General features: G+C 36.8%; 1 protein-coding gene across 1 annotated transcript; it reads left to right on the top strand.

Annotated features, from left to right (window-relative positions):
- Nucleotides 1–6,412: 6,412 nt before the first annotated feature.
- LOC131314071 (glutamate receptor 2.8-like) lies at nt 6,413–9,715 on the top strand. Its single transcript, XM_058342566.1, has 4 exons — nt 6,413–6,784; nt 6,906–7,212; nt 7,780–8,150; nt 9,006–9,715. The coding sequence occupies exons 1-4, from the start codon at nt 6,413–6,415 to the stop codon at nt 9,414–9,416; spliced, it is 1,461 nt and encodes a 486-aa protein (XP_058198549.1). The 3' UTR covers nt 9,417–9,715.
- The last annotated feature ends 13,657 nt before the right edge of the window (nt 9,716–23,372 follow it).

The following is a 23,372-nucleotide window of genomic DNA, read 5'->3' as shown; positions in this document are numbered from 1 at the left end:
GCTGGAAAGAGAGCATGAAATGCAATTCTTCATAATTGTACATATAAGCTTGTATAGTTTGCAGCAAATCCTTCCACTGTGTGTAACCAACTACTATGAGCTTGTATATATAGACATATATAAGCTTGTTTAAATAAGAGAGAAAAAGAAACACTGAGCTTATGATTGAATCAAGGATTTCAGCAGGGTAATGGAAAAGGGCAAAGTTGAGTATCTTTTGCTGCAAGCTATCACATTTAATAACTTTTTCAATTTCCTTTTCCTGCTACTTACCCAATCCCTGATCCAAATACAACCAGAACAAATTTGAAGGAAAAACCCAAAAAAATTATTGCCCTCAAACATAACTTCTTCCCTTCGACGGGCATGGCATTCGTGCCTTGCACGAGCGAAGAACCTAGTAGTACAAAAAAAGGAGAAGAAGAAATGCCGTTCAAAAACATGGGAAAGTAATGGAATAACCAAAGTAATTGTACTGTTGTGAAGGCTCTGTTTGTGAACATGACTTTCCAAAGCATTTAAAGGCATTTGCTGAGGTGGCGCGCATCTATTGATGGGGTGGAAATGGCTGAGTTTCCTAACCGGCTGGAGAGAATGCAAACTCATAGAAAAACGTGCCAGAGCTTTTGTTTTCTTTTTTTCGAAAATGGACCAATTAGTTTTCTGATTTACAAAAATGCCACCGAATTTTTGGATCATATGGGTTATTGGGCCTTTATTTGCATGTTGGGCCTTTATTTGTATGTTAGATGGGCATTTTTTTTTATGGTATTGGACTAAAAAAGAGTTCTAGTCAAACCCGAATACTAAAAAAATTGAAGTGTCCCAAAAATTGGACATTTTTAGGATGCCCAAGGCCTAGGCCTCTTGGACCTTGGGGTTGGGCCGGCCCTGGAGACAATTTTTTTGGGGTGATACAGTGGAAAAGAAGAAGCTACATCCGGTGAAGTGGGATTCAATCACGAAAAAGAAGGAGTTTGGTGGTCTTGGAGTGAGGAAATTGATACAACAAAACCTTGCACTTCTTGCTAAGTGGTGGTGGAGATTCAATATGGATAAAGATTCACTTTGGGTTAAGGTTATCAGAGCTAAGTACAAGCTGGAACAGGCAGCTTGGTTACCTTCTCTGCCACTGTCAGGACGGGTTTCCAGACTGTGGAAGGATATTTGCTTTGTTGGGGACTCCTCCTCATGTATTAGTTCAATAATTTTGGATGGCTTTAGAATTCAGGTTAACTCTGGGCAGGAAACTTCTTTTTGGAACCATCTGTGGCTTGGCGACAATACTCTCAAAGAGTTTTTCCCAAGACTATATTTACTCACTATGCAAAAAGAGGAGGTGATTAGCTCAGTTAAGAATGGCTTTGGGAATGAGAGGTGGAATCTGCAATTTAGAAGGGTGTTACGTGATTGGGAGAAACCAATTGAGGAGGATCTAAAGCAAAGACTGCAATCTGTGATATTAGATCAATCTAAGCGTGATATTTTACAATGGGAATGGGCTTTGGACAAATGTTTCACAGTTAAATCACTTTACTACCAATGGGAGCAGCAAAGTTATGCTAGGAATCCGGTTTTGGGATCAATCTGGAGGAATCTTAGCCCACCAAAGGTGGAAGTCTTTCCTTGGATGGCAATCCAAAGCAAAGTAGCTACTAGATCAGAGCTCTATAGCAGGAATTTGATTCAAGAGGATGAACAGCAGCTTTGTCCGTTGTGTTTGGTGCACTTGGAAACTCCCCAACACCTATTTCTACACTGTCAGTTCTCGTGGGACTTGTGGTCTCTCATTTTGAATTGGTGGCATGTCAGGTGGGTATGCCCTCTCTCTTTGGCAAATTTGGTGGTGGTTTGATAGTAGGTTTAAAAATTTGGAGAAACATTTATAGGAAGCTACTTTTTATGCAACCATTTGGTTCTTGTGGTTGGTAAGAAATTACTATGTGTTTAACAATGCTACAACTAGCATCGGGGAGGTGGGTGAGCTTGTAAAGACTAGAGTGGCTATGTGGATGAAGTCCAAATTTGAGATTAAATTATATTCGGTGGGGGAGTTCATAGGATTTTTGGATGGAATTCGAAAGCTAAGGATTTAATAGTATCTTTGGTGTTGTAATGTCCAACTCTCTGTTGGATGGTTTTGTCTTTCCTTTTTAGTGTTCTTGTTTTCTTGTTGTACCCTCTTCAAGTTAATAAAAAGTTTCGTTTGTCGAGCAAAAAAAAAAAGTAGGCATAAATATGTATGGATATGTTTGAAAAACTTTTCTAAGCATATATATATATAATACTATTCTCTCCATCGTATTTGTTGGTCCATTTTGAAAATTCGTGTCATTTTTAAATTATTTATATCTTTCAATTTATAATGTTTTTCTTGATTTTGAAAACTTTGAATTATATAAAACTAATTTAGATCTATCATACAAGATTTATATTGTATATTTTTTGAGATCTATATTGAAAATTACAAACAATTGAAAAATAACATTGACTCACAAAAAAGACTAACAAACATAGACAGAGGGAGTAATCGCTTTCCACAATGGTGTATGATCATATTTGAAGGTGAAATTTTTTACGGGTATAAGTTTATGTGTCCCTATGGTAAGAAATTTGTGTCTAGCTATGACATATATAAATGGAAATTGATTTTCGTCCTGCACTTTTATACGCAGGCGCTCCATTTTGTACAAAAGAAAGTGGTGCACCAAAATCAGCATCGATCCATGTATAAACTAATCATGTATTTTTATGTTTGTTAGTTTTACGCAAAAACTGACTTTTTTGAGCTTTTCTTTGGATATTTTTCAAAGTACTTGTGTAAAAGTTAAAATTTTTTACTTTTCCGATTCCTCTCGTCCTTACTCACCCATATCATATAAAAATTTGGTGTAAAATTAACAAATGCTAATTTTTTTTGAATAATGACAAAATCAAAAAATTATTCTGCATAAGTTAATCACTAACCTGAACACCCTCTAAAGTCGTACTTGTGACCCATTCTCGATGCATGAATGCACGAGATATATACCTAGTCGTTCGTATGAAAGCTTTTTGGATTATTTGTCTTAGCTAGCTTCGAACTTTGAATAGAATCTCATACTAATTTCTTACATACATTCAAAGTCTTGTTTGTCTGGAAGACGTACACAGGAATTAACGGGAGCTAAAAAATTGATTGCAATTAGTGCGTAAGACTAGAATCAGAGAAGTACTGACGGAATTGGAATCCGTTTTTGTTTTTTTTGATCCGCTGAATTGGAATCCGTTGATGAGGCAACATTTGGAATACAGTTCATGGGAATATTCAAAGTCGTTGGCGCTGTGCCAAACTTACCCTAGAATTTAGGGATTAACTCAGTTTAGGCCCATTCATGTAGAGCTTTGCTCTGGTTATTAATATTGGGGACCACGGCAAATGACCGTTGGTATTGATCTCTTTGAATTAATAAATGTGCGAGTAAGCTACTTCGGACGATAAGTTATCAAGAAAAAAAAAATTTCTCGGAAAGAATATTCTTGAAGAATTAGGCCCCGTTAATTCCGAAACGTGAAATAAGTATTTATTTTTTAAGAAGATAATTTTAAGCTCAAAAATGATGGGCTTATTAAAATTTAAAAATATACAATATAGATCTTGTTTGAAAGATATCTTTAATACGGTGCAAAAAAAATCAAATTTTTTTTTTTCATTTACATTATTTTTTAGTTTAAAAATATGAAATAAATATTTATTTTTTAAAAATGTGTTCTGGAACGGGCTCTTATTCAGAGCATTCGGATATTCGTAGTTGAAGCTTTGAGGAAACATTAATGATTTTGTGGGCACCAAAATACAATTGTTGTCTTTTATGTACGGAGTAATTGTAATTCAACGAAAAGTCTTCAAACTCTCAGTACCTTTGTCCCCAAATTTTTTAGCAAATATCCAAGAAAGCTCAGAAAAGTCAGCTTTTTGGGCTTTCACTTGAATAGCCAATTTTTTCAGTTAATATCCAAGAGAGCTTAGAAACACAGTTTTTTGGGCTTTTTTTTAAATATTTTTAAAAATAAAAGTGTAAAGTCATAATTTTTTACTTTTTCAATTTCCATTTCAAGACGAACCAATAAGACTCCATCCGTCCCAATTTAAGTGTCCACATTTCTATTTTGAGATGTCCCAAATTAAGTGTCCACTTTCTAAAAATAACCATCAAAATATGCCAGACTTTCAATTTTAGTCCTAAAAAGTCATTTTCTTCCTAATTGATTTGACGGCTTTTTATATTTGTTTCATTTTAGATTGAAAATATCATTCAATTTATAATATTTTTCATGATTTTAAAATCTTTGTATAATAAAACTAATTAAAATCTATCAAGATCTATATTTCATATTTTTGAGATCCATATTAAAAGATATAAGCGATTTCAATACATATAATCAACTTCACAGTTTTTAAGGTTAGTTTTGAAAGTTTAGAGCAAAATTTATGAATTCTTAAATAGCACGATTTTCCCGTAGAGGATACTTAAATTGGGACGGAGAGAGTACATAAAAATTTCCATTGTAAATTCTCGTTTGTAAGGACAGAAGAAAAAAGTTGTATTTACGGCTGTGCCGTAACTAAGCCATTTGCAGTAGTTAAAAATGCCGTCGTTTTGATTAGGAAAATGTGGGAAAACGCACAGTTCCTGCAACACTTATATATTAAAAAATATAGTTAAAAATTTAAATGCTTCAATTTTCATTTCTTTTGAACCGGTACGAAGATTTTATTGTTCTGATTATTTTATTTTAAATGACTATAATTAATTTTTAACTCTAGAACTTTCATATAAGAGCCTTAAGCTCTAAAACCAAAAAAATAGCAGATACTTTAGGGCTTTCATAGAGTCAAAAAATTAATTATGATTTTTTAGGATAAAATGATAAAAAAATACGATCTTCGCAACGGTTCAAACGTATTCAAAATTGGAACACTTAATTTTTTAATCATATTTTTAAATGTATAAACCGTCTAAAAATTAATTGTTTCAATTTTGAATTCGTTTGAACCGTTGCGAAGATCGTATTTTTTTGATTATTTTATCCTAAAGAATTATAATTAATTTTTGACTCTAGAGTTTTTATATGAGAGCCCTAAAATATCTGTTATTAATTTGGTTTTAGAGCTTAGGGCTCTTATATGAAAGTTCTAGAGTTAAAAATTAATTATGGTTCTTTAGGATAAAATGATTAAAACAATAAAATCTTCGCACCAATTTAAAAGAAATGAAAATTGGAATACTTAATTTTTTAACTATATTTTTTAATATAAAATATATAAGTGTTGCAAGAGCCGTGCGTTTCCCCCTTTTTCCTGATAAAAAAGACGGCGTTTTTAAATGCTGCAAATGGCTTAGTTACGGCACAGCTGTAAATAAGTTTATCTCTAGCGAAAATGGGGTCTAAGTCTATTAGATTGTTAAACTCTAATGAGGCAGGCTCATGTGAGTACTTTTACGACAAAACAATGCCAATTTTCGCTTACAGTTTGCAACATAAATTGAATGGATGCACCTAAGGAGGAAGAATTAGAAAGGCATCAAAATGGGGTCGGTTGTTACCTTTAGTGCACCGGAATTAGTTGAGGTGTGCGTAAACGGGCACGGACATTCGGTTATAAAAAAAAAAATTAGAAAGGCATTTACAAAGAGGTTCAACAGACATCAGCCCTCGTTAAATATAATGAGCCATAAAAATGACGATAATTTGGCAGGGGTGCCGCTCGACAGGATCCCCGAATCCTAATTTTGCAAGTACGAGTAATTTTTTTCTTGGCATTCTCCAATAATGGCAAAGTAAAAAGTATGACAGCCTAAGAGGGTACTCAGCAATTTGCCCTTTTTTTTTTGGCATTCTCCGGGGCATACTGATTACTGACCATGGGCTTACGGCTTTGATAGAGTCTTGTTGACTAGAAGTTTTTTAGTGCCGGGTGGGCACGGACCATGTGGTGTCGAACACACATTTCGGCCGTCCCAACGTATTTTGGATAGCCCAAATCTGTTTGAGTAATTTTTAAGTGTAAAATTACCAAAACATTCCCTCAAGTCCAAATAGATCTGAGCCGTTCAAAACACGTTTGGATGACTGAGATGCATGCTCGACACCACATGACCCGTGCCCACTCGGCACTGAAAAATTCCTTGTTGACTCAAAGCATCCACTAGGTTCTTGAGCATTACTATTCAATTATTTGAACTTTTCATACACGCAGAATTTCGAATGCCGTGAGTTCTTGGAATCCACCAGGAATTTCCCCCTTCTCTCTCTCTCTCTCTCTCTCTCTCTCTCTCTCGGGAGGCAGGCTTCTCCAAACATATTGGGCATATATACTCCTAAATGAGATGAAGCCCACCAACCACAAGTACAATAATTCACAAAGCATATGAATACGACACTTGCCGTTGTCTTAAATCCCAAAATGCCTTTCCTCCGCTCCAGCAAAAAACCAATCGTTTTGTTCATCCCAATACTTCTCGTATCATCCCTAGTTATTCTCTCTCAAGTCTCTGTTGTTGAAGGTGGTAGCACAGAACACAAGACAGATAAATTGATAATTGGAGTTCCGGGTAGTGGCTCTTTCGAAAACTTCGTGAAGATAACCCCAAGTTCTGAGAATCCAAATGCGAAGAATTACACTGGTTTTTGCATACGGGTTTTCGAAGAGGTTCGGAAGAGATTGGAGTATCCTTTACCTTACGAATTTGTGGAGTTTAATGGAACATATAATGATTTAGTCGCTAATGTCGCTAACAAGGTAATGAATCTGATCTCCCCGACCTCTTTTACTTTTGCAAAACACTATTTGTACACGCATCTCTTTGCATTTGTTGTTTAACACATGCTTTGTGTACATGCACGTGGATCACAAATGGAAGACTTATAGCGCTGCCGTAGGCGATATAACAATACTAGCCAGCCGTTGGGAGGACGTGGAATTTACCGAGCCATTTACGGAATCAGGATTGTCGATGGTAGTTCCGGTGAAGCCCAGCACGAAGGCATGGATATTTCTGGAGCCTTTCACTTTGAGAATGTGGCTGGCTACCGCCGCTGTTTTGGTCTACACTATGTTCATAGTTTGGTTCGTCGAACATCGGTCCAACCCAGATTTCAGTGGCCCATGGAATGACCAACTCGGAAATGCTCTCTGGTTCACCTTCTCTTCACTTTTCCTGGCTCACAGTAAGTACAATATAGGAGTACAATAATTAAGTTTGGCATAGCCATTTTTTATGAATAATGTTTCTTACACAAGCTTCTAAACAGAAATTATTAAGATGTCTTCCCAAGCACGTGGGTTCCAAACCATGTATTCATAAGACTGTCATGCATCGGGCGACTCCGAAAATACCTACGGGTCTTTCTTTCTTTTCTTTTTTTTTTTTTTTTAAATGGTCTAAACCTAAATTTGGATGTCTGCGTTACTAGTACTGCTCTTAGTATTTTCAATTGATTCTTTCTTTTTTCTCTAGGAATCCTAACTGGGTGTTTGTGAGATAGTTCTTGAATTAATGGTATATGCTCGAGTTTATCTTTTTCAAGGAAAAAACCTCTTTCGTGAATCGTTTTATTTTGAAATCATTCAGAGTAATTATTAGGGGCATCCTTAAAAATTGAAATTATGAGCGAAAAAGGGTAAATGTCTTTCCGCTAGTAGACAATAGAATTAGGCTTTAGAATTAGTTAAAGTGCGTAAGTTAGCCGAACAACTGAGTTATAAAAAGATGAAGTTCTATTTTAATTGTGCAGGGGAGAAGATTACGAGCAACTATGCTCGGATTGCTGTAGTGGTTTGGCTTTTTCTGGCGTTGGTGTTAACGCAAAGCTACACCGCCAGCCTCACGTCAATGCTCACGATCTCGCGACTTCGACCAAAACTATTGTCCCATGCAATAGTCGGGTGCGATGAAAATGCATTCATGAGGAAATACGTTGAAGAAGTGCTTAACTACAAGAATGTACGTCTCATCAGTGACGGAGATGCGTATGTAAGGGAGTTCGAGGCTGGCCATATCTCAGCAGCGTTTCTCGAGATCCCTTATGCCAAAGTTTTTGTCAATAGATATTGCAGGAAATTTACCATCATTGGAACCACATATAGATTTGGAGGATTTGGCTTTGTGAGTATTGAACACTACTATCTTCTTTACAGTTCTTAAAATTTTCCTTTTTGGGCTAAGTAAAAAGGTTGGGAGGAGAGATCAGAGTTACAAGCCCATCAAGGAAGAGAAGCTTCGATCCAAGCGCCATAGGATATTCAGCCAATAATTAACCAGTAACATCCATTGAAAGAGCCAAGCTAACTAGGGCGTCCTTTTGGAGTAACCCATACCTATTGTAGGATAGTCCGCCACGATAACCACACAGTGGCGGAACCACACTAAGGCAAGCGGGGTCACGTGACCCCGCTGAGTTCCAAAATACCCCTAGAGCAGATATAGTTTTGAGGAGTATTTCGTAATTTTGTCCCAAAAGATAATATTTTTGCCCTGAAAATCCCAAAAAATTATATGTGTGGTAGATATTTGACCCCACTGCAACCAAATCCTGGGTCCGCCCCTGTAACCACACCAAGGTGCTAGCTGAAAATATTGTACCCAATACATAACATCTGATTCACAAGGACAACTACCCATAAGTGAGACTCAAACTTGCGACCATGTACTTGGGGGAGTTTCACCCTCACTGCCTCACACCATTTGCAATCTAGGCAACCTCCTCATTCCAAAGAACGTGATGACTCTAAGAACTTGGTCTTAGGAAAATTTACTTTTTTTTTAATGGGGATTTTATTTATTAATCAAATATAAATGATATAAGAAATTAAAAGGACAAGAGCAAAAATATCTCAACGAGCCAACACATGCATGCATAATGCAGCCACTCAAACCTCTAATACAAGTACCTTTTCTTTTTTTTCCCGCCTCAAACAGGTGCTAATACGAATATCTATCTTCATTCATGGTCCTGTGCAGGTATTCCAAAAAGGTTCTCCATTAACTGCTGATGTCTCGAAAGCAATTCTCCAACTCTCAGAGGACGGGACTCTTAAAAGGCTGGAGGAGCAATGGTTAACTCCCAACCAAGAGTGTTTAGAATCTGAAACTACGACGGAAAACATTGATAGCTTGAGCCTCCGAAGCTTTTGGGGCCTATTCCTCTTCTCAGCTGGCACTTCCTTTGTTTGTTTTCTTCTATTCCTTGGGCACTTACTCAGGGACTACTGCCTTCATCAGTCATCTCAAGTGGCTGACGTGAATGCAAGTAATGAGAGCATTTCGATCAAAACGGTTAGAGTTGCACGGTACTTGATGAATGCAGAGATTGGAAGTCCATGGAGATCCCCTTCCTCCGATCGGGTAGTACCTGAAACTGAAATGTGCTAAATATTTGGATGGGGTCCGGTGGACATTTTAACTTGTGATGAACAACAAAGCCATTGTTGGTCCAGGTTCGAAGTAGTAAGTAGTAAGTAGTAAGTAGCACAGTAACAGAATAATTGGAGCAAGCTCAAAAACAGAATTACTGCAACTGCAAAGAACTAATTGACAGATTTCTTAGGACTTTAATATATGGAACTAATCAACTATTAATTCTGCAAGCTATTCAATCACAATTTTGATTTCAATGATATACTCCCTATGTCCCTTTTTCAAGTGTCCATATTACGATTCTGCGTGCTATTGTCAATGGTTTATATCACACAACATTTATGATGTTTTATATTTTTAATTAAAATTATTGTCTTGCAGAAATAATTGGAATCTATCAAACAAGATCCATATAGCATATTTTTAGCAATATACATTAAGATATATAGACACACTTGAAATTGGTACGAATAACTGTAATGAACATTTAAAAAAATACTGAGGGAGTACCATTTTGCTCATGCAATATTGATATGCAAAATTGAAAGTAAAGGATTAGGGGAGAGAGAAATCGAACACAAGAATTTATAGTGGTTCAGTCCGCAACTTCACGATTTAGTCCAGTACTCCCCAATTGTCCAACTCAAGATTTGGTGCACTATCTCCAATAGTTACAATTCTTCTAGCTTCGTGGGTGCCGAACAAACTTTACAATTCTTCTCAATCGCTCAGACTAATTTTGACTAGGGTGCTAGTCATCCCTAACTCAATTAGTTTTAATGCCGGAACTAGCTAGTAACACCTAACCCTCAAATATTTTTTTTCCTTCAAAATCACTCACAAAAAGATAAACTCATGCTTGACGATTTCCTAATCCTAAATTAATGAGTTGCCCCAAGCGTTGGGCGGAGACCGTCGTAGCACAATATCCAGTAAGTCCGGAGTCGAATCCACAGAGGCGGTGATGTGTGCTGACTTAAAAACTCGGGTTTAACTAATTTAACGGGCTCTTAGGTGGCTACCCCTTGTAGTTTTGATTTAGATTAACTAAAATTTAAAGAAACAACTCTTCTTTTCAAATAATTAAAAGAGGTACGGTCGTAAGAATCATAGCACTCGCAACCAGTCCGGATTAACCTGCTTCATTCGATGTTCTTAAAAACGTTCAATTTTAGATTGAAAGAGATACCCTGTAAGATGCGAGACTCTATGGTTGCCGTTTATCCATGCGCAGCAAAGAATGAGTTTTAGATGTCCATTCTCCCGTTCAAATGGGCTCCGACAATGCCCAGGTTCGTCCGCGGGAAGTATTTTTCCAATCTTAAATCATTTTTACATTGTTTGAAAATAGGAGCAGTGCCCGGACTGACTTCGGTGTGCTAATCACTCCACGACCCAACCTAAATAACTACTCACTCATTATTAAGAAAGAAACAAAAGAAACCCTAATTTAAAACATGTTTCTATTACGCGAGATGAAAAATAAATAAGAAATATAAACTAATTAAATACCAGCGAATAACTTTTATTAAAAATAAAAATTAAAACGAATTACCGTAATTTGAATAATTGAATAAAGCTTTAAATAACTTGAATGAAATAAAACTGGGAAGAAAAACTGTACAAACGAAACCCTTGGCAGCCCCGTTCTGTTGACTGTTTTCCGTCTTTCTTTTTTTCCTGTTCCGTACGTCCGAAGAAAAAAATCCTCTTGCGCAGCTTCCCTTTTCTTTCCTTTATAACCTATTTTTTTGTCGCCGACTAATAAACCCTCGTGGCCTAATACCTTTTATATGAGCCCACCAGTTAGTCAAATGCATTGGGCCCACTCAATTGAATTGCAATTCAGTAGCCTTGTGCGGACTGATTAAGTCCAGTGCTATTAAACTCTTGATCCATATGGACTTGCTTCTTCAAACACCGTTTAATATTTTAACTTTGCTCGTTTTGTATCAACCCTCACTACGCCAAAAATTGCCTTTGCCGGCGGTTTTTTTGCCGGCGGTAATAAAACCGTCGGAAAAGAGTCCTATTACCGGCGGTAATGACAAACCGCCGCAAAAGGTAATTATAAACGCCGTTTATTAACGGCATTAGTAAAACCGCCGGTAAAAGTTGCTATTACCGGCGGTAATGTAAAACCGCCGGTAAAAGTAACTATTAACGGCGGTAAGCAAAAACTGCCGGTAATAATACATTATAATATAAATATTATTAATTTTCTAATAAAACACATAATTTTATGTAGCTTAGTTGGTAAGTGCTCGGGTATTAACCAACGGGTCGCGGGTTCGAATCTCGGCAATGTCATTTTTTTTTCGAAACTATTAGCGGCAGTAAAAAAACCGCCGTTAATAGTTCGAAACCTTTACCGGCGGTAATTTACCGCCGTTTTTGTATTCCCGACAATTGTTTTGCCGACGAAACTTTTACCGGCGGTAATTTATTTTTACCGGCGGTAATGTACTTTTACCGGCGGTTTTGAGACTATTACCGGCAGTTTTTTAATGCCGCTAATGGAAAAAAATGGCGTAGTGCCTCTAATTACCTACAACACAAAAATTTAGCATTAAATTCCGAATAGCAATATTAAAAAGACTTAGCAAAGATAAATTAAGGGACGCGTATGTGAAAATTTACACGCTTATCAACTCACACAAAAGTATAAATACGAGTGTACTACCCCCTTTATAATGAAATTCAACTCGCAGATGACACTCTCTCTAAGTGTGGATAAAACAAATTTAGCTCATGATTGATTTTTTCTTCACAATAAGCTCTTTTCTTCGATATGTCTGTCTCTTTTCGTGCATGCCTCTTGTCACGACCCAAAACCGACCCTAAAAGTTGTGATTGGCCAAGCAGGTGTTAAGCTGTCGAAGGCCTGCTCATACTCTAGTTTAGGAATTTCTAACATCATCGTCATTTTAAACCATATAAATAAAAGTATGCAGAAATGTTGAATAAATAACATAATTAATCCCAGAGCTTCTAAATGTAAAAGTATAATAATTACAAACCATTAGGCAACTTATTTTTGTCCACATAACACCAATGAGCTTTGATAAATCGATGGCTAGACACGCCATTTTCTTGGAAAAATGTAAAAGGTTTTGCATAAGCCAAAGCTTAAGTGAGATACATATACCAAAATTACAAGTTTGACCATGAAAATACTTTACATTATATAACAGTTCATGAGTAAAGCAACATTCAAATATTTTCTTTAAATTTCTAGTAACATGCCATTTCAGTTCATATGCTCGTTCCTTTGGTCCAGGAGATGAATTTTTCATTTCTCTTTCATTTTTGCACATTCGATCAATAATAGTTGCCAGTCGGTTGGGGAGCGACCCCATTGAACAGTGGTATGATATCAATATCTGATGATGCCTGGCTGCATCTCCAACTTTATAACCTCACGTCACTAATTTCTTTAAACGTCCCCTAGTGCTCGGGACACCGTTCGAATGAACCATACAATTACAAGCATGTACCATGTAACAAAGAAGATTCAAGTTTTCAAAATATATTGCCGTGGTCTAATTTTGATAGTAACACGTAAGAGGAATAGCTATATCTAAAATTTAGTGGAGAGTTAGACTAAATTCCTCAATTAGGTATATTATATGGTACGGTGTTATAAGGCCAGACAGAAATAGAGGAGGAGGTATAAATATTCTTTATTGTAAAACCCTATGTAATGTGATCATCAATAAAAAACTGCTCTCGCTCTCTTGGACGTACCCGGCTTTGGGGAACCACTTATATTGCTGTGTAGATTTCTTTACTATTTTATACTTGTGAATCGTGTGTGTATTTGTTTCGATCCTAACAATCATGTTCGGTATTTGGTTACAATTTTTAAAACCGGAGCTCAAAATCGTACTTGTGACCCGCTTCTAGCTGGATGGATGCACGAGAATACCTGTAACAGGCCAGCCCACGGTAGTCTCCCGTGCCCAGACTAGCTATATGTCGGTCCCTAGTCATCTTGACTACCCGGGCTTTGATTGACTTGTTCTCCACAAACCTAGTCGTTCACGTACGATATCAAAGCTTTGGATTCGTTGTCTACTCTTAGTTTTTACAAGGGAAAATTCAGAGCCAGCTGAGTAGAATCCAATAATGTCCTCATGATTTTCATCTCTTACTTTCAAAGTCCTGTTGTACGTAGGGAAGACATAGAAATTAAGACCGACGACTATGGGTACCCGACCCATATATATAGGATACATATCATGTACATATGGTGTGTTGGACCCTTTATTAATGGTTCCACACGGATGTTCCGAAACCGTTTCGTAAATTTAAAATGTTTGTTCGACTAGTCCCGTAAAAAAATCAGGTTATTTGGATACATTTAAGTAGTCGATCCAATCTTTCAATTTTTGTTCAGAATTTCGAATCCTAACTTTTGATTGAAAAGTTGAAATGTTTGATGAAGCGCTTACACATAATTGAATGCTTGACGATTTCCTAGTCCTAAAATAAAGGATTGCCCAAGCGTAGGACGGACACCGACGCAGCACAATATCCGGTAAAATTGGAGTCAAATCCACAGAGACAGTAATGTGTGCTGACTAAAAACTCGGGTTGTTACTTATTTAAATTGGCTCTTTGGTTCTCACCTCTTGTCGATTTGATTGAGATTAACTAAAACTTAAGGAAACAACTGTTCTCTTCAAATAATTAAAAGGAGGTACGGTCGTAGAGTTTATAGCTCTCGTAACCAGTCCGAATTAATCTCCTCAATTCGGTGTTCTTAAAAACGTTCAATTTTAGATTGAAAAAGATACCCTGCAAGATGCGAAACCTTAGGGTCGCCGTTTACCCATGCGCAACAGAGAATGAGTTTTGGACCCCCATTCACCGGTTCACATGGACTCCAACAATATCTGGATTCGTCCACAGGAAGTATTTTTCCAATCTAAAATCGTTTTTTTATTGTTTGAAAATAGGAGCGGTGCCCGAATTGACCACGGTGTGCTAATCACTCCGCGATCCTACCTATATGACTACTCACTAATCATTATACATGAAAAAGAAGAAACCCTAATTTGAACCATGCTTCTATTACTCGATACGAAAAATAAACAAGATATCCAAACCAAATAAAAACAAACAAGCAACTTTTATTAAGATAAAAAATTTAAATGAATTACCTCTGTACGAGTAATTAAACAAAGTTTTAAATAACTTGAAAGAAACCAAATTCAAAAGAAAATTATCGGAACCAAAAGTCTTGCAGCCCCCGTCCCTCGTTCGGCCTGCTCTGCGTGCGTCAGAAGTCATCCCTCGAAATCCTTTTTCCTCCTCCTTTGATAGTAGTGTCGAAAACCCATGAGAAAAAGAGGGGCCTCACTTGTCAACTACCGGGCCTCATATTTCACGTGCAAACCAAAAGGTTTATTAGCTGGCCCATTCTCTTCATATGCTTTTTGATTTTAAACCATTCTATTGCTACAGATTTCCGTAATGTTGGAATTTGATTGGGTGCTTCTCGTCATCTAGTATGAGTTTGGTCTTGTCTCCGAATCAGTTGGATTGGCATCGACTTTGCATAATACGGAGTATTATTTTGCACTTTAGCTCCAAATGTTATCCATGTACTCTGAGCGTCCTGAAATGCAATGAACAACTATCAAACCCCAAGTAACGCGCTAAATGGACATAAAAAACCTAAGTTAGGGGGCGTAAATAGATGTATTTACGCACCTATCATTGAATTGAGCTGATATCTTACGAGGCCATTTGAAAAAGTATTTTAAACTCATTGAATGGCTCGGATTATCCGTGTGGAATCCTATAGCCGCCCGCACATGCCATCTGTGCGTAATCTGTACGCAATGGTTCGGTACCCATAGCATTTTGGAGAATTAATGGGAGCTAAAATTCAGTACAATGTGACAGATTGGAATCAGGAATTGGAATTGGTTGATGAGGGAACATTAATTTGAAGATAGTGTGCATGGGAATTATTCAGGGCCACATATCTTGTCGAGGAGAGGAGTGGGGAAATCGGATACTCAAGCGTGTGGAAATTAAACTCCAAATTAAAAGCTGTCAATACACCTACTAGTGGTTCCGTTTGTAGTTTCTTTGACGAAACATTAATAATATGATTTTTTGGGCACCAAAATACAATTGCTGTCTCATTTAATTGAAAATTTGTAATTAATCGAAAGTCTATAAACTCCGTGTACCTTTGTGGCTTTGTCAATGTCCAGCTCTGATCTTCCCCAACTTTGGAATTTTTTTTTGGATTCAACAGTTACTTGCAAGGCTCTCGCAAAGACTCGAAATGAGTTCAATCATAACAATCGGGCTCAATAGTAGCTAGGCCCTAGTTGCCAAGAGATTTACCAACAGATCGAAGCAGCATGTTCCTTGTATTGAAAGGAGGTTCCTAAAGAAGAAGAATCAAAAGGGTATTTATAATAGTACTCCATGAGCCGTTGTACATCTTTGTTTCTTCCTTCTCCTCCCTCCTTCTAGGGCTTTCACCCTAACACGGGCAGAGGAGGGGGGGCGATCTCCCTTATGGAGTTTTTCTCTCCGTTGGCCTTCGATCAAAATCTGTTTTTCCCTCCTCTCATCACTATCTACCCTCATCCTCCCCTCACGCCTTCCGATGCGTTGGCCTTCTTGGTTTCTCTTCCGTCGGACCTCCTCCATACTCGCCGTTTGCCGGTGACTTGTCTGGTGGTGCGGTTTAGATGTGCGGCTGTGGGTGAGGAGCTTTTTGTGCATGATTGGGTTGCCAGAGTTGGAGATCTTTGTTGGTGGATGATGATGGCAAGGTTTTTTAATTTTCTTGTTGGTTTGCGATCTTTTGCTTATTCTTCTTCTTTTTGTGGAGGTTTTTCTCTCTTGCCGTTACCCTTTCTCTCGACTGGGTTTCTCCGAGTTGGGTTGTTTTTTGTTTTCGCAGGAAAAAGTTTAGTTGGTTTGGGATATAGTCTATGAAATGAATCCCCGCTGTCTTGGTTATTTGGTCATTTGTCTAAGAACGAGTTTTCATCTTAATGTAATCTTTCGTTGGAATTATAATATCATTTGTTATCGTTTGGAAAAAAAGAAGAAGAAGAAGGGAGCATTTCAGTGTTGAATTAGACATATATTCATGTCATATTGCAGTTTCACGTGCAAATTTGGACGGAAGAGTAACAAATTAAAAGTGCAAAGAGAAGCTAAATGATGGATTAAAAGGGCAATGCGAAAGATTTTCTCAAAGAAGGGGGTAAAGTGAAATCTGACACTCATCAGAGATTTTACTATTTTTGTTTTTTGGACCGGGGCATACTGACCGGCATTGCTAAAGTCTTGTTGACTCAAAGTCCTCGACTTTTGTTCTCGAGCATCATTAGAATTTGAACTTTCATACAGGCAGAATTTCAAATTCCTTAAGTCCTAAGAATCCACCAAGAACTTTCCATTGTCGAGATCCTCTGTGCCACCGAAATTATCTGTATCTCTGTTTTCAAGTATTTTGGGTCTCTAGATTGTGCTAAATTTTTTTCGTAAAAAATTTGATGTGATCCAACGACCAACAATGCATTTTGTTAAAGAGATATGGAGAATTTCAATACAGAGAATTTCAGGCAAAACTCGTACTTTATGGCCGCGGTTAGTGTAGGAATTAAGGGGATGTAGAATTTAGAGATGCAATTGGAATTGGTTGACGGAATATTAGGAAAATACTGCATGCGACCGATAAAATTATTGAAGCTTTGAGTCTTTGACAAAACAACTATTTACTTCTTGACCAAAAAAAAAAAAAAAAACAACTATTTACTTGGAAGATACTGCATGCACTTGACTCTAGTCATGCACTTGGTTCTTGATCAGCATTACTATTCAATATTTGAACTTTCCGTACGCGCAGAGAGTTTAAATGTTATTCTTAAATCCACCTTCTCTATTCTTAATCCACCTTCTCTCTCTCTCTCTCTCATCTATAAATTAAACCACTAGTAGTTCAATAATCTATATTAATTTTAAAGTACGACTCTTGCCATTATTATTTTAAATCCCAAAAAATGCCTTTCCTCCACTCTAGCACAATTAAACCAATCTTGTTGCCCATGCCGATACTGTTGATGTCATTCCTTCTTGTTCTCTCTCAAGTCTCTGTTGGTGAAGGTCATGACTATTGTGAAGGATATAATGAGAATGACACATTTACAATTGCAGTTCCAGGCAAGGCCTCTTTTAAAACCTTGGTGAATATAACGCCAAGTTCTAAGGATCCAGACGAAAAGAATTACTCCGGTTACTGCATTGATGTTTTTAAAGAGGCTCTGGAGAGTTGGGGTTGTGATCTGCCTTACGAATTTGTGCAGTTCGATGGGACGTACGATGAACTAGTTAAAAATGTCACCAACAAGGTAATCAATCTCTCTTCGGCCTCTTTTCCGATCCTTTGCATTGGTTTCATGACTACGTCGCTGTACCTTTTGTGTTTCATTATTTCATTATGCATTGAGCTGATTTTTTTTATAATTTATATGCAGATATACTATACAGGACACATTTCATACTTGGATGTGTGCAAAATGTACCCCTTTCGTTATCTATCTATCTATATATATATATATATAGAGAGAGAGAGAGAGAGAGAGAGAGAGAGAGAGAGAGAGAGAGAGAGAGAGAGAGAGTCCTCTTCCTATCCACACCCTCTTACTGTCCGCACCATCTGCACCTCCTCTTTCCCGATCGAATTGTGAAGATCCGAGCCGCTCAATATGTTCAAAATGTGATTTTAAGGATACTTGCAAAAAACGGCAAAAAAAATGACCTGAAAGGACTTCATCCAAACAGTTTTGTTTGAACTGTTCAAAAAAAAAAATCTCAAATCAAGCCCTTCCCGGTTAATTTTTTTTGCCGATTTCTCTCAAATACCTTTAAAATCACGTTCTAATCACATTGAGCGGTTTGGATCATTAAAATTCGATCAGAAAAGAGGAGGTGCGGACCGTAGCAAAATCAGGAATCCCTGACTTGAAAACTGGTGTGTGTGTGTGTCTATATATATATATATATATATATATATATATATAGAGAGAGAGAGAGAGAGAGAGAGAGAGAGAGAGAGATGGACATAACTTATATATTACACAAATCTTGAATTCAAAGCTTTCGTAAAATATATTCACCAAAAGGTTTGCATAGAAATTCAGAACATCACGTTGAATTTATAGCATTCCTATGTAATGATTCTACGTCTTGATGTTAGGAATTTTTGTGCAAACTATAGGGAATGAGATTAGGAGACACAAACCGTACACACCACTAGGAATTAATGTGTATGCTAACACTTCTCTTTTACGTGTCCTTTTTTAGTCTTGCTACAAGTTACAATTGAAAAGCACATTTACACAAAAAAAAAAAAAATGAATTGGTGTAACAGTGTGACATATATATTATGGACGCTTTACGAAAAAACTTCTGGGGGTGTACTTAGGTGGTTTTAGGGAATAAATAAAATTGAACTTTGCCAATTTAAAAAACGGGTAATGACATAAAATCTTCAGTATATATTTTTAATTTGTTTCTATACTTTTGAATGTTTTAACATATCCTTTTCAACATGTGGATTAACTACCAAATGGAAGACTTATAGCGCAGCAGTAGGCGACATAACAATACTGGCTGATCGTTGGGATGACGTGGAATTCACCGTACCATTTACGGAATCCGGCTTAACGTTGGTAGTTCCGGTGCGACCTGGTCCAAAGGCGTGGATATTTCTCGCGCCTTTCACCTTGGGGACGTGGTTGACTATAGGCGTTGTTTTGTTCTACACTATGTTCACAGTTTGGTTCGTCGAACATCGGTCCAATCCAGATTTCAAGGGTCGGTGGTATGATCAACTTGGAAATGCTCTCTGGTTCACCTTTACATCGCTCTTCCTCGCTCACAGTAAGTGTACGTGTGTATATATAATGAGATTGATTAATTCAACAAACGCATGTAACGTAAACACATATAGGCCAGGTTTTATGCATATCCAATCAAAGATAACACGCCATCATTTCATTCAAAACACTAATGAAACACGTTATCATTTCATTCAAAGATAACGTAAACTCTTTAGTTATGACTTTTTATTATTTAATTACAAATTCTGGTCGCCACTAGCTAAAACTCAAATTTCTTCTAGTGCATGTGGTTTGGAACAAAATATATATTCACACCCCATCAATCCTTATGCATGAATGCTTCCTAAAAGTATATTTATGTATGCAAATATTAACTTATATTCCAATATGCAAGGCTACATATGCACCATAAATTGCACCAAACTCACAAGCGTTTTAAGCCCAATCACACGTCTATCGTACTTATGGTGTGTCCCAAACTCTTGCCCATTCTAATCATTTTATAGAAGTATTAGGGTTGAATTCTTCACTCATGTCTATAGATATATAGTTGATCATGAAAAAAGAACAAATTAAATTGCGCGACAAGAAAAGTTTAATATTTGAATTGTGCAGGGGAGAGGATTCAGAGCAACTATGCTCGGGTTGTGGTGGTGGCGTGGCTTTTTTTGGCTTTGGTCTTGACGCAAAGCTATGGCTCTAACCTCACGACAATGCTCACAATGTCACAACTCCGACCGAAACAATGGTCCCGAGCAAAAGTCGGTTGTGATGAAAATACATTCATAAAGAAATACGTTCAAGACAAGCTTCACTACAAGAATGCAATTACTATCAAGGACGAAGATGAGTATCTAACGCAGTTCGAGACTGGCAAGATCATGGCAGCATTTCTTGAGAGCCCTTATGCCAAAGTTTTCATTAACAAACATTGCGGGAATTTTACCGGCATTCGATGGACGCAAAGATTTGGAGGATTTGGCTTTGTGAGTACTGAACACTAGTTTTTTCCATTTTTTTTTGCACTTGTTTTTCCTTTTAATATTCCAAAGAACTTGATGACCGTAAAGCATGTAGTAGCGGTCTTAGGGTTAACTTAAACTATCATTACCTCAACAGGACGCTCATGCTCTAATAACACACACTACTAAGTAACCGAAATTGAGTTCGAGTAGTACTTTTGAATGGTTATTAAGTGATCATTCATTTCACTACCAAGCAAAGTGAAACTCTATTTCCTTAACAGAACCATCAATATCCTTGCAAGCACAAAATGCAGCATCCCTTATTGCTAATCTATTTCATAATTAAACGGACGGATGTGATTGCCTAACCTGCCATTCCTGCTCCATATCTAAACACTTTCAACCGTAAATACCTCTCTAATACTGTTGGTTCATTTTTACTCTTTTTTTTTTTTTAAGATGGGGTTCTGAGTTCGAGTCCTCATGGAGAAGTTGCTCAACTCCCAGTGTAACAATTAATATCTTATTGTCTCGCAGAAAAAAAACGAAAAATGAAACATTCTCCGGAAGTTTCACTCCCAAGAACTTCAATCCGACCTAGGTGGACTGTTGACTCGACAGTTGCGTAATGCCATAGGATCAATGTTCACGAAACCTACTTCTATTTCCTTGCTTATTTGTATAAATGGTTACTCTATTCTAGTTAGGGAAAAACTATTGGTGTCCCCCTTTTAAGATGTCCCCAATTATGACTCCAAATGATTAATGTTATACATTCAAGTGGTTATGTTATGTTATTTTTGGGAGACACCATAACAGTAAAAATTTTACGCCATTTATGAAAAGTTTTATGCCTTCGAGTGGTTATATTATGTCATTTTTTGAAAAGTGTTATGGCCTTATATATACAATAATAATAATAATCATAAATATTATGTCATTTTAAAAAGTGTTATGCCTTCGATTAGTTAATATTTTGCCTTCATGTGGATATATTATAGAGGGTATACCATGTCCCCTTACAAAGGTGGAGACACCAGAACATCACCATTCTAGTTATAGAAAGAGTCCCCAGCCCTTTCCTGTCTTATTTAAGTAGATAACAAATTCTATACGTACACTATCTTTAACTATATCTAGGTTTGAAAAAGGTGTAGTATAAGTATTACTTAACCTTGGTTAGCTTTGTTAATCTTTGATCACCTTATTTATTATTGTTAGGATTATCAGAAAAAGAAAGTTTAAAAAGAAAATCAAGAGCAATTTAATTTACCGTCGAGATACTTCTTTTCTCGACTGGCGAAAACAACAAAACAATAACGTTTTCGTTTTTTCTTCTCCAGTGACGCCAATACTCACCACTGAAACTAATAACGTATCGTTGTACACCCATCAATCGGAATGGGGGGGGAAAAAAAAAAGTGCTAGAAAATAATAATCTTTCAAAATTTCGCCGTCTCTCCGAAGGAGGAAATCATCAGCTAGCCCTGCAAGTTTGCCTTGATTTTGATAAGTGGTAGTATTACTTTTGTGTGGTTCTTCTGATAAGAGAAGTTCTACAAGATTAATAGTTTTTTTTTATGTCATAACTTTTATGAGCAATTTCATGCCATAATAAATTTTTTTTTTTTTTGTTTCTCGTTTAGTTTTACACCGACTAATAATATACAGTTCATTTATGTTATTTATAAACTTTTAAACTAACCAAGGTTACGAGAATTAATCTTCATTCATGTTTCTATGCAGATATTCCAGAAACATTATTCTCGATTAGCTGCTAATGTCTCAAAAGCCATTCTCCGACTCTCAGAGGACGGAACACTGCGAGACCTGGAAAACTATTGGTTAACCCCCAACGACTGTTCAGAATCTAAGGAGGACCCTGAAAGCCTGAGCCTCCAAAGCTTGTTGGGCCTATTCCTCTTCTCCGTTGGCACTTCCTCTGTTTGTTTTCTCCTATTCGTTGGCCACTTACTGATGAACCACCTCCGTTATCATCAGTCATCTCATGACGAGAATGAAAATAATGAAACTGAAATGCGCTCGCGTCCGGTCGAGACTGTGACTGGTATATAATGATCAACAATAATTGTTATCTCAAAAAACTACAAAGCCACGATAGTAAACATTGTTGGAGCATTTTTAATTACTACAAAAAATATGTGAGTATTTACTATTTAGTGAATAATCTGAAATCGATGATGGACAGATTGGCCTCTAGTATTTAATTGATTCCCCTTTCTGTAAAAAAACCAGAATTGATTCCCATCTTAGTTATGCATTTTAACCTTTTTTATCAGTTGTTAGCTGTTGTTTTAAATAAGATGAGGATGTACTCTAGGGTTATTGTTTTGATTAACAAAATTTTGCGCTTTGTTATATACAGAGTTGTTTTCCTAGTTTTGATCGGACTCCTTCGGTTCTTTTTTTTTTTTTTTTTGGTGCTAAGCAAAGAAAGATTTTGTTAACCAATGAAGGCAAAGTACAAACACGTATTAAGAGGATAATGGGAAAAAAGGGCATTAAATCCCCATGAGTATAAAACTAGGTTGACATGCACTTATATACCAAAGACAATTATATATGTGACAACCCAAAACCGCAAAGAAAGAGAGATGGCAAGGAGTTACGAAGCTCAAAAAGATGCAAAAAGAATACACACCGATCATAAAAGGCAGACTAGCATGATAACACGAGCCCTGACATGTAATGACGCAGCGGAATTCACGAGAAATTAGTTGCATACTAATCTAAAGGAGATAAATGTTCGAGTCCACGAACGAGTTCTTGAGTCCACAAGAAGAAAGAGATAAACTCATAATTTTATTGATGAAAAAGTTGAATAATTGTATAACTTCTACCCCAATTTATACCAGTAGGAGTCATAACAATAAGGTAACTATTTAGAGTGAAGACCAAGCAAAACAATTACTTGGAACCAAGACCATAATAAAAAAGAAAATAAAATCTCCAAGGAAATAATAAATCCCACCAAAACTAGGAAATAGAAAAATAAGAAACGTGCAAAACAGGCAGCACAAATATTATTTTCTAATAATATTGTTCCTAAATAAAAGTTTCCAAAATTTAAAAATATCTTATGATCTTGTCCTACATCAGTC

Source organism: Rhododendron vialii, chromosome 13a (assembly GCF_030253575.1).
Source record: "Rhododendron vialii isolate Sample 1 chromosome 13a, ASM3025357v1".
Lineage (NCBI taxonomy): Eukaryota > Viridiplantae > Streptophyta > Magnoliopsida > Ericales > Ericaceae > Rhododendron > Rhododendron vialii.
Note: the sequence above shows the minus strand (reverse complement) of the source record. Positions and strands in the feature narration are given on the sequence as shown.

Coding starts and splice junctions, on each gene's coding strand:
- LOC131314071 (XM_058342566.1), top strand. CDS start 6,413: ATGAATACGACACTTGCCGTTGTCTTAAATCCCAAAATGCCTTTCCTC. Junction 7,213..7,779: donor TTCACTTTTCCTGGCTCACA/GTAAGTACAATA, acceptor TTAATTGTGCAG/GGGAGAAGATTACGAGCAAC. Junction 8,151..9,005: donor GATTTGGAGGATTTGGCTTT/GTGAGTATTGAA, acceptor GGTCCTGTGCAG/GTATTCCAAAAAGGTTCTCC.